The following is a 15,529-nucleotide window of genomic DNA, read 5'->3' on the forward strand; positions in this document are numbered from 1 at the left end:
GGTGGAGTGGGTGGGAATGGCGAAAAGAAAACCGGCCTCTGCACGCGCTTCTGTTTGTTTCCCTTGTGTGTTTATTTTTGACGCCTCTCCTCAGCAAAGAAGGAATGCATCTAAGAACGATTTCTATCAGTTTCACCCCTTCTGTGAGTCTGTCCTTGTCGCTTTGTCATGTGCATATATACACATCTATATTCACAATGCTCTTTTGCCCATTATTAGCAAGATCACACAGTCACACAATCATAGAACCACGGAATGTTTTGTGTTGGAAGGGACCTTAAAGCCCACCCAGTTCCAACCCCATGCTGGGGCTCAGGCTGCCCAGGGGCCCATCCAACCTGGCCTTGATTTCCTTCAGGGATGGGGCACCCACAGCTCATATGGGCAGCTGTGCCAGGGCCTCACTGCCCTCTGAGTGAAGAATTTCCACTTAATATGTAACCTAAATCTCCCCTCTTTTAGTTTAAAACCATTCTCTTTCTCCTGTCACCACACAGTTAAGGATTCCCTCTACAGCTCTCTTGTAGGCCCACTGTAAGTACTAAAAGGAATATCACAGAATCACAGAATGGCCAGGGTTGGAAGGGACCTCAAGGATCATGAATCTCCAACCCGCCTGCCACAGGCAGGGCCACCAACATCCACATTCAGTACCAGACCAGGCTGCCCAGGGCCCCATCCAACCTGACCTTGAACGCCTCCAGGGACGGGGCATCCACAGCCTCTAGTGGAAATAGGGGAAAGCAAGAGGTATGCTCAGTAAACATCCTTTGCTTCCTAAGCAACAGCTGAGTCCCAACATCTTTTCAAAATACAGAGAGGATAGCTGACCTCTATCAGCATCACTATTCACTATACTGCTATACATAAGCCTGAACATCCCTCACTCATACATCTACAGGGCTTCCAAGTCCATGAGTGGATCCAGTCCTTACTATCGAGGCTGGATGACTAACAGCCTGGCTCAGCAATGACAACGTTCATTTGAAAAGCACAAGAATGGAGGTGTGAAACAAGGGAGCATGTTTCAGTCAGAACTCCTAAAATTTTAGTTTACACTGATATGTACAAATTAGTGACTAGTAAATAAATAAATTTGGAAGCCTGTGCTCAACACCCCAGAAACTCTTTCATAAATATGTAAACAGGCCTTAATTGTTCCTAGACAGTCTCTTCTAATAAAATCAAGGAAAGCATAAGCTTGAATCCTCATATCAAGATAAAATAAAATAATAATGTGACAACCAGGCACGGACTCAGATGTGAACGATCCAAGTCATTTATTACAAGTTCTCACATCACTTATATACATTCACAAGTTTCTTTTTTTTAGCTTTCCCATTTACCTTTTCATGTCAACAAAGTATTCCACAAACACTCCTTAACCGTGCCTATAGGTGCTTATCCAATCAGAGCCATAGGCCATTTCTTTTGCTTTTCTCTACTTCTAGAGATGTTCTTGGTTTTCAGCCTTGCTTTCTTGTGCTGTTTATCTTGCTTCACAGCTGCTGCTCTGAATAGTCTTTCTTGTGTTCCCACATAATAAAATAAAATAAATAAAATAAAATAAAATAAAATAAAATAAAATAAAATAAAATAAAATATGGCTCATTTGTCCCCTTAGCCCTTCAGCCCAAACTGGGATCCCAAGCCACCTGTGTCCCCAGCTTCTTGCTTTATCCCAGCCTCTGGTTTGCTGGCTCCCTAACCTGTCAATGGAAATATTTGTACATTCAGACACCAACCATTAGTTACCTATTAAATCTGGGGATTAGTGCTGGTAAATAAAGGCAGGTCAGCAGGCCGAGTTGAAAATAAGCTGTCCACATCACCAGAAGGAAATGGGAAGGGTCTAAGTGGCGTTTAACTGCAGGGATGGAATTACTCATTTCTGGCCTTTCTGTGACAGGGTTTGCCTGGTGGTGTCATCCTCTCTTGCTTTTTCCCTTTGAGGACAGCTGCTGCACCAGAAACTCCTAGCAAAAGTGGAGGAACTGTAACAGCATTGGCTGGAAAGAAGAAGGATTTTAGGATTAGTAGTTTGAAGCTTAGAAACCTGGGTAGATAACTGAGAGACAGGCTAGGCACTTGGGCCATGGAACTTGGTGGGAATTAAACTACCAGGTAGGGCTCCAGCTCAAAAATTAACTTTGTGAAGGTAGAAAGCTCCAAGTCCCTGCTCCCTGCCCTCAGCAGGGACATGAGCTCCTCATCTCTTCCTCAGCCCAGCAAGGTTCTTGCTGACTAGCTCAGGCTGCCTCTCTGCTGTCACTGCCACTTTCCCTCTTTGGGGAAAGACAGGCAAAGGGCAGGAGAGAAGAGTTTCTCTAAACAAACAAACACTTATCCATTGGCAGCCAAAGCAAAGCACTTTGTCCAGAAACACCCTCTTGGAGCAGCACAGACAGCCTATGTCCTTTAGAAATAGGCCTTATTCATAGGGTTTCTGTGGCCCCTGGTCTTGGTGAGAGTCAGCACCTGATGCTTGAGATGGCTGTTCTGGTAGAGTGCCTGCCACATTCCCCTGGAAATCCTTAATATGAGCATGGTGACAGCAAATGTTCTTCCCATTCCCTTGCCAGAAGAGAGAGCAGAGGAAGTCTGATATCATTTTTCTGCAACAAAAGCATGTTGCTTTGTGAAAAGACTTGTTTAGCTTTAATACTGTTCTTGAAAGGGAAACGTGGACCTGAGATACAGAACCATTTGTATAAATAGAAGTCTAACATCAAAATGTTTTGGCTTCTGTATACATATAAATATATATGTATATTTATATACATTTATGGTTTGAAACCTAAAGCTACGTTTTCAGCAATTAGTTACTACAAAGAAGAAAATGTAAAAAATATTAACCAAAACAAACTTGAAGCCACCCAAAGCTTTAATTTAGTCACGTAATGAATACAAGCTTCCCAGGACAGGCACTGGCAGGGGTGTTTGTGCACATGGCACCTGTCCCCGCTTGCATCCAGTGATGCATGAAAAGGGCCACCTTTGCAAAACATTTCCTGTTTATAATGCCTCCTGATGCTTACAAGGTCACAACAATTTCAGCTGTTACACAGAGAGGCAAACCGCTTTTTTATTCCCCACCTGCAACTTTTTTGATCTGTGTTTCATTACCAGCTTTCCTTCTGTTGTCATATAACTAGTGTATATAGACCAGCAGCACTAGAGTCGCTTGTCCACCTGATACAAGTCCCTCAAACCAATAAATAATCTAGGGTCGATCCAAAAGTAATGATCCTCATCAATGAGGATCTCAGGCTCAGACCTGAAAACCCTGACAACATGTCTCTGCTGACCTTCCTGGTGCTACTGGTCCTCCCAATCGCCTGCTGATAAGATAAGGAGCACAGTTGGTATAGGCAGCTCTGACTTCCTGGTCTGCATGTGCATGTGGCAGCCAAGGCACAGGACGTGGAGCTGCACTCCATGTTTCCTCCTGGGGTTTGGCACCTCCTGTCTTGTCTTTCTGAGTGACTGGAGGGGAAGGGAGGGAGCTCCACTTCCTGGGCTACTGGAAGGACTTCTGAACTCCAGCTTGCATTTTCCCTGCTCAGTGTAGTGCTACAAGAAAAACTTCTGCCTAGCATGGCTGATAGGTAAGAGAAAATCATACTAATCTCTCACATGAAAGGGCAGTGGGAACAGGACATACTTGCATGGGACACATGTAGAAGGGAGTTGGGTAAAATGCAGTGCTGTTTGTGTTCAGTTCTAGAACCTCCCTTCAGCCTGAAGAGTTGGCAAGGACTGAAAAGAGAAATGTAAACTGTTTTAGCTAAATAAGGGAATGCTGAGATTTTTCTTGGATAGAGCTGATATGTAGAATCAGTCTTCCAAATCTGCACAGAACCTTGACGGTGTTGGCAAAGCAGCTGCCCATTGCCGTGTTTGTATCTTGTAAAGATTTTTTCATTTCCTCCTACAAAACCTGTTGTGTTGATGTTTCTGTATTTCAAATACTGAATTTATACTAAGAAAAGCATCACAGGAGAAAGACAGGCACGCTGGCAGAAGTGGAAAACCAAGAGAATTGCTTATCTCTTCAACTAAACCTATGTGTTGACAGCAGTATTTTGCATCATTTGAAATACCTTTTTTTAAGTGATTGAGAACTTCTTTTAATGCTTGCTCATCAGACATTCCAAACTCTTTACTTCTCTACACTGAGATTAAAGGTTTTTTAATAATTGGATTCTGTTCAAAGGTTCTCTGAAGATAAATTTACTTTAGAGAAGATGCTCAACCAAATCTCCCTTTCAAGGCTCTGTGTGACCCATTTGCAATGTGTGTTTTTCTTGCTTTGACTTTATTGACTTGCTCACATGACTTTCCACAGATCCTTCTTACACTCTCTCCACCTCTTGAGTCATTTCTCATTTATAGTAATAAACACCTTCTTGCTGGGGAATTGTTTTGAACATAATGAAAGTTCCGTGCAGGAAAATGACTTGGGAGAAGCAAGCACATCCTCTCCAGATTTCATGTTTCACTTGACATCTATAACAAGGTGCAAACATTAACTTCTTTTGTTCTAGTTGCACTGGTGTTGCATTGGGTACTATTGCAGAGACCTTCCCCAAAACCTTTTTTAGCTCTTACAACTGCAGGCCAAGCGTTCCTGGTTTTGGCTGGTGCTTTGTGCACATAAGGACCTCTGAGCAAGACTGCAGCTGGATAAAGTCCAACTGGGCAGATTTCTTGTATATAAAAGTTATTCTCTGAGAAAACACCAGTCTAACAGCTGAGAGGCTTCACCGTAAGCAGGAGGCTGAGAATTAGTGACAAAAAACATCTCTGTTTTGAGTGATACATGGAATTACATTGAAAATCAGCACAAATATGCAATACTCTTTCTCAGGAAAGCTTTACTTAAACACGACATGTAATGGATTTGCATAAGGATTTGCTTTTTGCATTTGTCTGACCTCATATGTGTAAGCTAAGTTTATGGTCCTTTTTTAAAGCAATAATCTCAAGAAAGAGTTTTTACAAGATGCCTATGTAAGTTGTTAAAAGAGTTCTTTGCTTTGGCAGGGATGTATGTTTCTTTATTGAATGTGTAGAGGTGCTCTGCTCTGTTTGGAAATTAGAGGGACAATAAAACAGAGAGGAAGAGTCCACAGTGACATTGCAGTAGCACCTAGCAGAGAATCAGGAAATAAAAGGTATTTATTTTATACAATTAAATGCATGAAATATTCTATAAGATTTCTAGAGGAGCAAAGATGAAGCAAAGCCCTACAGTCCTTTACAAACACAGGACAAATCTTTAAAGAGCAGACCAAGAACAAGCAGAAGGTATTGAAAGGATTACAGATTTCCTGCGTAGAAAAGAGACTTTTTTTTAACCAAAATGCATATATACTAAAATATGTGTTTATAGAATACTACACATAGAGTAGAAAAGAATATTGACAGCCCCACTGAAGGTTCACATACATTGGATATTCAGTAGACGACAGATTCCTACCCACCACTGGTAGTTACTTTCAAGGTAAAGAACGTATTGAACATGATATGGAAGGACCCATCAGATGGAATGAGCTGATGCAGAGGAGCAGAGAAATCAGGAGTCCAGAAACCAGGAGGATAGTGATGCAGTAAAATTAGATCAGTCCAAGAGAACATGTAGTTCCCTTCTGGAGTTTGAAAACCAGCTCGGTACTGTTCTGGGAACTTGCTGATCCTGTTTCTGAGACTTCAGCCAAGCTGTTGAGATGAGCAATTTTCTGCCTAATGTTGGTTTGTGAGCTCTTCTGAGAAGGAATTCTTCTTATGACCCTTGTTAGAAGGTGGAAATACTGCTGATAGCAAATAAAAGCAAAGGTGGTGGTGGCTTCTGTGACAGGTTGTGTTGCTGACTCTTGTGAAGCTGAGAGGCTTGTGCAGGCTGCACGGCCTCTATCGATACCAGTGCCACAGACACACGTCTGCTGTGCAAGCAGAGCCAGGGGCTTGGGCAAGGCCAAACAGATATGCATATAAATACATCTGCTCTGCAACAGCCTCCTTCTGGTGCTCTGCAAGATCTGTGCAAAAATTGTCCTTCTTTTAACCCTAGCAACAAACATATCCATTGGCTCCCATATACTAGAATGGAATACTGTACACTACTGTGAGGGACAGAAGTCCATTAAAATCAGGAAGGGACCAGTTTGGATAGATTTATAAAAATATTTGAGATCAGTGCATGCAAGCATTTTATTGTATACAGACACTATGTTTGGAGTCATAGTCCCCCTTCATTCTTCTAGCTTCATGCTAGGATAACTATGCATTTGGGTAAAGGATAATATCTCTAGTATGGATTTGCCTTCTGTTTTCCTGGGTAGGTGGCAACCTTCTGCTTGCTTCTGGTTTGTACATAGAACCCTGCACAGTGAAACAACACCATCTTATTTTTATTTCACTGCAAGTTAATAAGAACTTTGTTAAAATGTGTTCTAAAAAAAAAGTGTTCTAAAAAAAACTTAGGGAAGACTCACATTTTCTTACAGGTTACCTGCATTCTTTAAATATTAACATTGACCATAAGCTCAATGGTTTTTAGAGCAGATTGACAGAAAGATGTGGGAGCAAGAGAAAGCCCTCCTGTTAACAAGCTAGTGTCCAGGACATGGTTAGAGTGACTTCAGAAGATTTTAGAACTGACTTTCAAAAATAATAGTATACATCTTCTTTAACATGTGCATTTCTCCGTATTTCTTGGCAGGAAGGCCTTAAATCATGAACTTTCTAAACTTTTCAATGAGATGTGGGATATGGATGTTAATCGCTTTGCACCTGGGAAAGATTATGCAATTGAACTGCAGGTAACTAATTGCTAAGTGACATGGGGATGTGCAGAATGGCATTCTAGGAAAAAATGTCTGTGAAGCTGCCTTTTGATAAAAGAGTTGCTTATGTTTCATCATTTCTATTAATGGCCTAGGCAAGACTTAAAATGATAATTACTTAGGAGAGGGAATAGTACTGAGAACTTGCTAATGTTCCACAGTACCCAGAAGCTGGTGGCATCTGTCAGGTGCCTGTCCTGAGCCCTACAGTCTTCAGCTGTGATGAGAGCAAATTGTGATAATGCAGATGACATGCTCAAGATCAGGGCTGCCCTTCAGCTGCACCTAGGCAGGCTAGAGAAACAGGCTGAAAAAACATCATGAAATTCAAGAAGGACAAATGCAAACGGAACAGAAAAGTTGTGAAATCTCCTTCTGTGAACCTTTTCTATATTCAACAGAATGACACCCAGAGCAATATAGTCTGAATTCAAGGTTAACCATACTTTGAGCAGGACTAGAGATGTTCTGAGATCTCCTTTACCCTGGATAATTCTGTGCATATGGTTATGTGTGTGTACGTGTGTATGAATGCTTGTGTGTACGATCTGGGTGGCTTGCATTAACAGACAAGGATAGGCAGGTTCCAAGACATTTTTGAGGGAATGAGGGAGGAAACTGAGGAATTCCTGGGTCTCAGCTGGAGCGTGGAGATTGGAGTAGCAGATGTGTGAGAAAGGGTTTGTAGTACGAGATGTGCGAGCATCAATATTAACATTGTAGGAAATATCCAAATAATTTTCTAGGATGGTATCTCTGATAAAGCAAATTTTATTCACAATTGTAATGGCGGGCCTCCTGCAAGCAGGAGAGCACACAGAAAACAGAGTTACATCTTTTATTCCCTATTCCCCAACGCTTATCTCTTACTCCCCTGGTTCCTCACTGGCTGAGTACTTTAGGTTCACAATCTTCTCGACGCTTCACTAAACATGGAAACACTGGACAAACACAAATTTTTGCTCCATAAGCGTAAATCTGTAGTTAATTAATTAACTTATTCCACCCCTGATCGTTAGCTTGCGGATATCTGCTTGTCCTTCTTTCTACAAAGATAAGCTTGGGAGAGAGGCAGGGGAGTATCCTGGTGCCTGCCTTCACACCCCAACCTTCTCACGAACTGAGACAGTTCGGCCTTGTGTAGAGGCCCTAACTTCTTTGATGTTTGCTATGTCTGTCTTTTGCTGAGAGTTTCTTATCCTAACAGAACAGCTCTACAATATGTTTTCTAATCCGTAGCACACTATACTCGCATTGTTTGGAACATTTAACAACTATTACAGTTTTGCAAGAAAGAATTAATCACATAATTCAATAATAATGTTTCTAAAACATGCCGCTAACATATATAGTATTTTATTTCTTAGATCAACTATTTCTAAGGATAAGTTAAGGATAATACAAATGTATTATGTTCTACTTCTTCAAACCAATTGCTACTTTTTAATATCAAATGCAGAAACAACATTCCATTCCCACAACATTGACCATGAGCTCAATGGTTTTTAGAGCAGATTGACAGAAAGGTGTGGGGACAAGAGAAAGCCTCCTGTTGACAAGCTAGCATCCAGAACATGGTTAGAGTGACTTCAGAAGATTCTAGAAGTGACTTTCAAAAACAATAGTACGTGTCTTCTTGTGCATTTCTCTGCACTTCTTGGCGGGAAGATGTTGTGGTTTTGTGATTTTTGTTGTCATTCCACATCAGAACATCATGCAAAACAGCGGGAGGTCAAGAGTTAATGTTCTGGTTCCCTGTTGGGCATTTTGTGTTGCCGGAGGGGAGGGGAGGAGCTGCATTCCCGGAGGACTTGGCGGGCAGAGGAAGAAAGGTGCAGCTCCGGACGGGACGGGACCCCAGCCTGGCCCGCTCGGCTCCACGAGGAGAAAAAGACGTGCTTCCCCTACAGTCTCCTATTGTAAGGACTCGCACTTTGGGCACTCTTATCACTCTCTCATTCGTTTCGATTTCGTTGCATGTAGTCAATTACCGTTCTTCCTCAGATCGCTGCCGTTGTGTTTCTTTTGTTAGACCCACCTGCTAGCTCCTTACCTTTCCCCCTCTCCCATTGCGCACCCCCCGCTACGCGCCTTCTTACGAGACCTGGGCCGGCGGGATCGCGCGGCAAATTGCTAGTAGCTCTTTCCTTCCCTCCCCTCCTTCCCTCCCCTCCTTCCCTCCCTTCCTTCTTTTGTCTTTTTTCTTTTTCTTTTTCCAGGCCTGTGCCCCCTGGTCACGGACCTAGATTTAGCGATAACTTCGTGACAGTTACTGGTGGAGGACGCGGGCAGCTATGGATCCGTACTCCATTTTAAGAGCGTTATGTAGAAGACTGAGGACTATTATGTTCCTTGGAACATGTTGGTTTCTTTTGAAGCTCCTCGTGTTCTGTGTCGGAGTTCCACATACCTATAGCCTATTAAAAGCACTGGTGGAGATAACTGCCTGGTTCCTATACATCCCAGCTAATTTAACAGACACTGTGATGTTTGGACTGGTTTCCAGGTGCTCTTCTCAGTTCCTTATGCATGTTCAGGGTGCCAGCTTAGGTACTGTGCTGTCAGTCTCTCTGAATGTATTCTTTGCAATAGTAATTTACATCATGTGGAGGAAGCTTTCCCCAAAACCAGAGAATGCTGAGTGGCAGGGAATATGGAGAGATTTTGGACAGACATTAGTAGCATGGGGACCCCCGATGTCATGGGATTTTACTCTTGAACACCTATGGGATCCTGAGAAACTAAGCGAGTATTTGAGTAAGGGATTGCGCAGCTCAGAAAGATCTGAGGAGGAACGGCTTATTTGGGGCCTGGCTTGTGCTTACCGAGCTCTATATAATACTGTTCTGGAGAGAGAGAGTTTGCAAACTGAGATCCGAACCAAAGGGGGAAGCCTCCAAGTCAATCTTGATCAATCACAGGAGGCACCAGTATCAATGTCAGTTGCCTCTGTGAAAGGGCAGAAATGGAAACGGCTGTACTCACGTCTAGAATGGGAAGAAGAAGAAGTGGAAGAACTAGAGGAAGATCCAGCCGAGGGGCCTTTCTCAAAGCCACAACAGAAGACCTTAAATCATGAACTTTCTAAACTTTTCAATGAGATGTGGGATGTGGATTTCAACCGCTTTGCACCTGGGAAAGATTATGCAATTGAACTGCAGGTAACTAATTGCTAAGTGACATGGGGAGGTGCAGAATGGTATTCTAGGAAAAAATGTCTGTGAAGCTGCCTTTTGATAAAAGAGTTAATTATGCTTCATCATTTCTATTAATGGCCTAGGCAAGACTTACAAATGATAATTACTTAGGAGAGGACATAGTACTGAGAACTTGCTAATGTTCCACAGTACCCAGAAGCTGGTAGCATCTGTCAGGTGCCTGTCCTGAGCCCTAAAATATTCATCAATGATGGGAGCAAATTGTGATAATGCAGATGCTCAAGATCAGGGCTGCCCTTCAGCTGCACCTAGGCAGGCTAGAGAAACAGGCTGAAAAAACATCATGAAATTCAAGAAGGACAAATGCAAACGGAACAAAAAAGTTGTGAAATCTCCTTCTGTGAACATTTTCAATATTCAACAGAATGACACCCAGAGCAATATAGTCTGAATTCAAGGTTAACCATACTTTGAGCAGGACTAGAGATGTTCTGAGGTCTCCTTTACCCTGGATAATTCTGTGCATATGGTTATGTGTGTGTACGTGTGTATGAATGCTTGTGTGTACGATCTGGGTGGCTTGCATTAACAGACAAGGATAGGCAGGTTCCAAGACATTTTTGAGGGAATGAGGGAGGAAACTGAGGAATTCCTGGGTCTCAGCTGGAGCATGGAGATTGGAGTAGCAGATGTGTGAGAAAGGAGGGTTTCAGGGTTGTTGCTGCTCCTGATGTTGATAATAAAGTTGAAAGAGACTTACCTCTAGCCAAAGCTAGCGGGGAAAGTTTCTCTCGCATGCTTTCTCCATTTCACAGAGCAAGGCTCTAGCTTCTTCCTGCCTGTGTTAACTTATAGCTATTCATCTTTTCCTTCCTTAAGAATGCCTTTTGTGGAACGGAAACTTGAAAATTGTTGGAAAGCCACATCTGTTTTGGATGTGCTTATTGGTCACATTGATTAAAACGTCCACTTTTAAACAATCAACCAGAAGTCTTTGAAAACTTCGGAGCGCAACCATGCACCAGTCCAAAGATGACAGAACAACCTCAGCATCACCCTGGCACTGGGGCAATTGCTGGGACAATGGTCAGAGAGAAAGGGAGGACGAAGGCTGAGCCCGAGGGACCCACAGTAGTTACTGATCCATCACAGGGATGCTCACAATCATTTGTGAACAAGAGTCAATAGAGAAATTTCAGTCTGCCGCAGTGTCAGAGATTGTATCTTTCTTCATGCTGGTAGATCTTCAGTAATATCTTCTCTTGTTTTGTAGGACAACAATTCCTAACAAAGGATCCTGATAGGATTGTGCTTTTTGTTTTCATTATTATAAAGGCAGCTACTGTCTCTTCTGAGAACATATTACTTCTGTTGTTGTTTCATTCTGGTGTTTCTCCCAGGGAAAAGCAGATGCTGTACAGCAAGGTGACAGTGCAGCCAGACATCTGTTTCATTACGTAAATGAAGAACGCCTGAAGAACACAAAAACTTTTGCAAGTGAGACCTGTTCTTTTATTAATGGTGGAAGTGACATAAAGAATCTGTGTTGGCTTTATGTGTTTACCTGAAACATAACACTGCATATAATTTGGATGATCTGATGAGCAGAAAGTGAGGTTCATCAGACTCCTTGTCATTTGAAGGTAGTCTCCCCAGTGTTTACAGTGTAGGTTGTCTGTAGTCTTGGTGTCAGGAAGAGCACCCTTTTCTGCTATAGTCAAGATCTGAATTTCTCTGAGGCCCTCCAACTACAAAGCAGAATGGATGAGAGTCTTGTCATTCCTTTGATGTTATTCCATGTATTGAAAAAGATGTTAAAGTCATCTTTCGTCCTTTGTTCACAGCTCCTAGCACTTCAGACAGCATTAGATTCACAGCTACCTCTTGCGTTCCTCTTAGGGCTATACTTCAAGCATGCAAGCATGTCTATCAATATGTTTCCTTTCCTGGCTTTTCTTTTCCTTGAGTGGAGCTGCAGTATGTTGCTCAGCTGATCAAACAGCTGGCATAATAAGGAACACCATGCTGTGTTCCCATACTCCTCACTGAGCTCACAATCCAGCTCCTTGTGAGCACAGCTAAGTACTGAGCCCTGAGCTCTCTTCAGCTCTCTAACCTGGCGGGGAATTACTTACATTTTGGAACTCAAGTATTTTTTTTATTATCGTGCTGAATCTACCTGCAGAATCCACTGGTTGTAGACCAGGGGCAGCTGAAGTGATGGGAGGCAGTGGGTGGCAAGAGGGGTGCACCAGGGAGAATAAAATCATCCACTCAGTGGCTGTGAGCTCAACCTCAGGTCATCTTATGTAGTTCATGCTGAAATAATACCTGCAAAGCCTTCTGCTAGCATAATGCAACTTCATAAGAATCAGTTTGTAATTTAGGTGCTCATATTTTTATTTATTTTTTTATTTATTTGTTTGTGGAAGCTCATTATCGTTTCAGCCAGTTATTTCCATTAGGGAGCTCAGTACTGAGCTGTTTAACCTAAAAACAATTAATCTGGTACTGAGCCACTCCAGTGAGAATGAAATCTGACACATAAAGGGACATCCTTCCTTCCCTATTATATGGCAGCTTTTTATAATGACTCTCAAGACTGGGACACAGGTATGATTATGTCTTTTTCATCAAAAGTTTCTCTTTTTCTGCAGCCTTTATTTCCTTATTGGACAATTATGAGACATCAACTGGAGTAGAAGAAGTAGTGACTCCAGAAGAAATAGCTGAAAACAATTGCTTTCTTGATGCTATCTTAATGACTGGAGTAATGAAAGTGAGTAATGAACTCAGTTTTTGTCACTGAAAACACTGAATTACAGTGTTACTCTGTATTACACTGAATTACCTTTGTTTTATATCTTTCAGCTAGCTCACCAGTATCTGGTTAAAAAAAAACTAGCAAAGCCAAAGCTTGTTGATTTCAAGTATCAGCTCTATGACATCTGGTTCCAGCTCTATCCCAGGAAAGAAGGAGACAGGTATGAATCTCTACACTATTCTGATTTATACAACTGCAAGCCTGAGTTCCATTAATTGCACACTGAACTGGAAAGCAATCTCAGGATGTGACCTAAGGCAGTGTACAATGGTCCTACACAGATCATGTTAAAGACTTACTGATCAGATATTAATGATGTTGACCCTTGGGGTGCAGTGCTGGTGACTGAGATCCAGATGGACTTGCTATCTCTAGTCACAGGCGTTCAAGTGCAGATGTTCATCCACTTTTCAATCCACTACACCATCCACTTTTCTAAACTATACATGTGTTTGTCATATAGCTGTTTCAGGAGATTGTGTCAAAAGTCTGACTAAAATCAGGATAAGCAGCAGTGATACATCTGTGGCTTTTACTAACAATCTTCATCATCAAATAGAGTTTCAGACTTTGTGAATAGATTGCACTGGAAGTTTTGTGCAAAGTAAGAAGGAAAATCCAAAAACCCCCAAACTAATCCTGACACATAAACAGTTCACAGATGAATCTAGTCACGCTTGTGCATCTTTTCCTTTTACATTAGTGAATTTCAACTATTTAAGCAAATAAAATATGTATGTATTTTTTTTTGTTGTTTATTACAGACCTGATTCTTGTGGTTTTGAACATGTTTTTGTTGGAGAAACAAGGCATGGTAAACAGATCTTAGGTTTGCACAATTGGGTGCAATTTTATCTTCAGGAAAAGCATAAACAAATTGACTACAAGGGATACATCGCTCGGAAGAATAAAACCAGGGTAAGAACGAGCAGGCTGGCCTTGAAAATAAGATTAGTAGATGCTCAGAGGAAAAGTGTGTTAATGAATCAGAGCACCATGATGCAGACAGTGTTGCATTTTTCCCTGTATACGTCTAGTCACAGCCACAGTCACTGTGGCTCTCATCCTTTTCCCTCTCATCCTCTTCCTACTGTCATCTGTAGTTATTGTACGTGCAGCAGGTGTCTACATTTCTGGACCCCTTCAAGGTATCTTTGTGCCAAAAGGCTGGGAGCCCAGTTATTTAGACAAAATAAAGTTCACTGGTTTAAACTGCTTTCCATCTATTGTCCTCAGAGGTGCAAGGTTACCTTAGGTGGGAAAGGTAGAGCAGTTCAGAAGTTGTAGAACCATAAACAGGAAGAATTGTACTTACAATCCAGAATCTGATACTATGTGCGGTCACAGCTGCATTGGAGATTATTGCATTGTTATGTTTATGCTTTCAGCCTGATAGAGATGACCAAGTTTTGAGCATCCAGTTCAGCTGGAAGGGCTCAGTCAAACCAATTGGAAGCAACTTTATTGGCGTCAGCCCTGAGTTTGAATTTGCCCTTTACACCGTCATTTTTCTGCTGTCTGAAGAAAGAGTCACACGTGAAACAGTGAAGATAGAAGAATATGAGCTACAGATCGTTGTTTGTCGCCATGGGCGCCACATTGGAACAGCATATCCAGTGCTCCTCAACACCAATAATGAAGACTAGTAGCACAGTGATCAGGCAACATTTCTTCCTTTTTTTTTTGGTGGAGAGGAGGGAGTAAATTGATGTGTTGTTTTGTACAATTCATTTCTAGTATAGAACTATAGAACTATTTGTGAGTTGTTCCCTTTTGATTTGCACTGAAGTGTTGAATCAAAGTGTGCCACATTGAAGTGTCTGACCCACCTTGAAATATGCTTGTTTTCTTATTAAAGTCTCTGTTAAACTTGTATCGGCCTTCTTGAATGCATTTTACTTTTCACCAGAGAATAGAATTTAGAAAAGGTCACATTTATTTATCGTATTTGTTAGCCACTGCATATTTGAAAGAGCAGTAACCACACATCTCTTACATTTTTCCTTCTAGACAGGACCTTTGGTTTGGAACAATCTGAACCATGGCATGTTGTGGTTTTTTTTTTTTTCTCATCTCCTCATTTCATTAGAGGTTAATTTCAAATGGAATTTTACAATTACAGTGCTCAGGATCTGCAGTAAACATGTTCAGCTGTGAGAATGATCATCAGATCAATGGCAAGTCTGTCACTGCACCCAGGTTTTGGCCTGCTTTCAGATGCCACAGTAGGCTTTATCTCACCTAACTTTAAAAGTCCCTGATATAGGCACCTGTTTTGCATTACAGTCAGTGATGTCTGCAGTCACTTACCTGCTTGTGTAATGTGTGTTAGGGTTAGGTTAATTGTCCTGTATTGGCATTGACAGTATTAAGATACCACTGGGGGCGCTGGTCCTATTCCTGGACATGATCACTTGTCCTGCTGATGCAGACATCTGCTTTAGTTCTTCCAAAATGCATTCAGTACTCCAAGGAAAGGAATATGATACATTTCCTTATCATGCCAGTGCAGACACAGGCAGATGTTGACACACTCTGGGAGAGACCAGGATTGCTTAAATATTCACATCCTACAATTACTTTTTCAAAAAAGTGAGTAAACTCCTGATGCATATTTTCTCACAACACATGATTTGCAAATTTCTGCACATAATTTTCATGAGTTTGAGTGCTGACGTCATAAGTCTAGCTAACCAAAC

General features: G+C 41.7%; 1 protein-coding gene across 5 annotated transcripts; it reads left to right on the forward strand.

Annotated features, from left to right (window-relative positions):
• The first annotated feature begins 2,822 nt into the window (after positions 1 to 2,822).
• On the forward strand, positions 2,823 to 14,873 carry LOC116231433 (poly(U)-specific endoribonuclease-B-like). 5 transcript variants are annotated; one of them, XM_090146861.1, is made up of 8 exons: positions 2,823 to 3,608; positions 5,047 to 5,177; positions 6,725 to 6,824; positions 11,407 to 11,503; positions 12,664 to 12,785; positions 12,878 to 12,990; positions 13,595 to 13,748; positions 14,219 to 14,870. In XM_090146861.1, the coding sequence occupies exons 2-8, from the start codon at positions 5,068 to 5,070 to the stop codon at positions 14,474 to 14,476; spliced, it is 954 nt and encodes a 317-aa protein (XP_090002987.1). In that variant the 5' UTR covers positions 2,823 to 3,608; positions 5,047 to 5,067; the 3' UTR covers positions 14,477 to 14,870. The 5 variants fall into 5 exon arrangements, with proteins under 5 accessions (XP_090002987.1, XP_031453055.1, XP_090002993.1 ...); XM_031597195.2 differs by lacking the exon at positions 5,047 to 5,177 and having other exon boundaries at positions 2,825 to 3,608; positions 14,219 to 14,868; XM_090146857.1 differs by lacking the exons at positions 2,823 to 3,608; positions 5,047 to 5,177; positions 6,725 to 6,824 and adding exons at positions 8,696 to 8,767; positions 9,068 to 10,009 and having other exon boundaries at positions 14,219 to 14,873.
• Positions 14,874 to 15,529: the final 656 nt, after the last annotated feature.

This window comes from Phasianus colchicus, chromosome 1, assembly GCF_987193195.1.
Source record: "Phasianus colchicus chromosome 1, bPhaCol1.hap1.1, whole genome shotgun sequence".
In the NCBI taxonomy this organism is placed as follows: Eukaryota; Metazoa; Chordata; class Aves; order Galliformes; family Phasianidae; genus Phasianus; species Phasianus colchicus.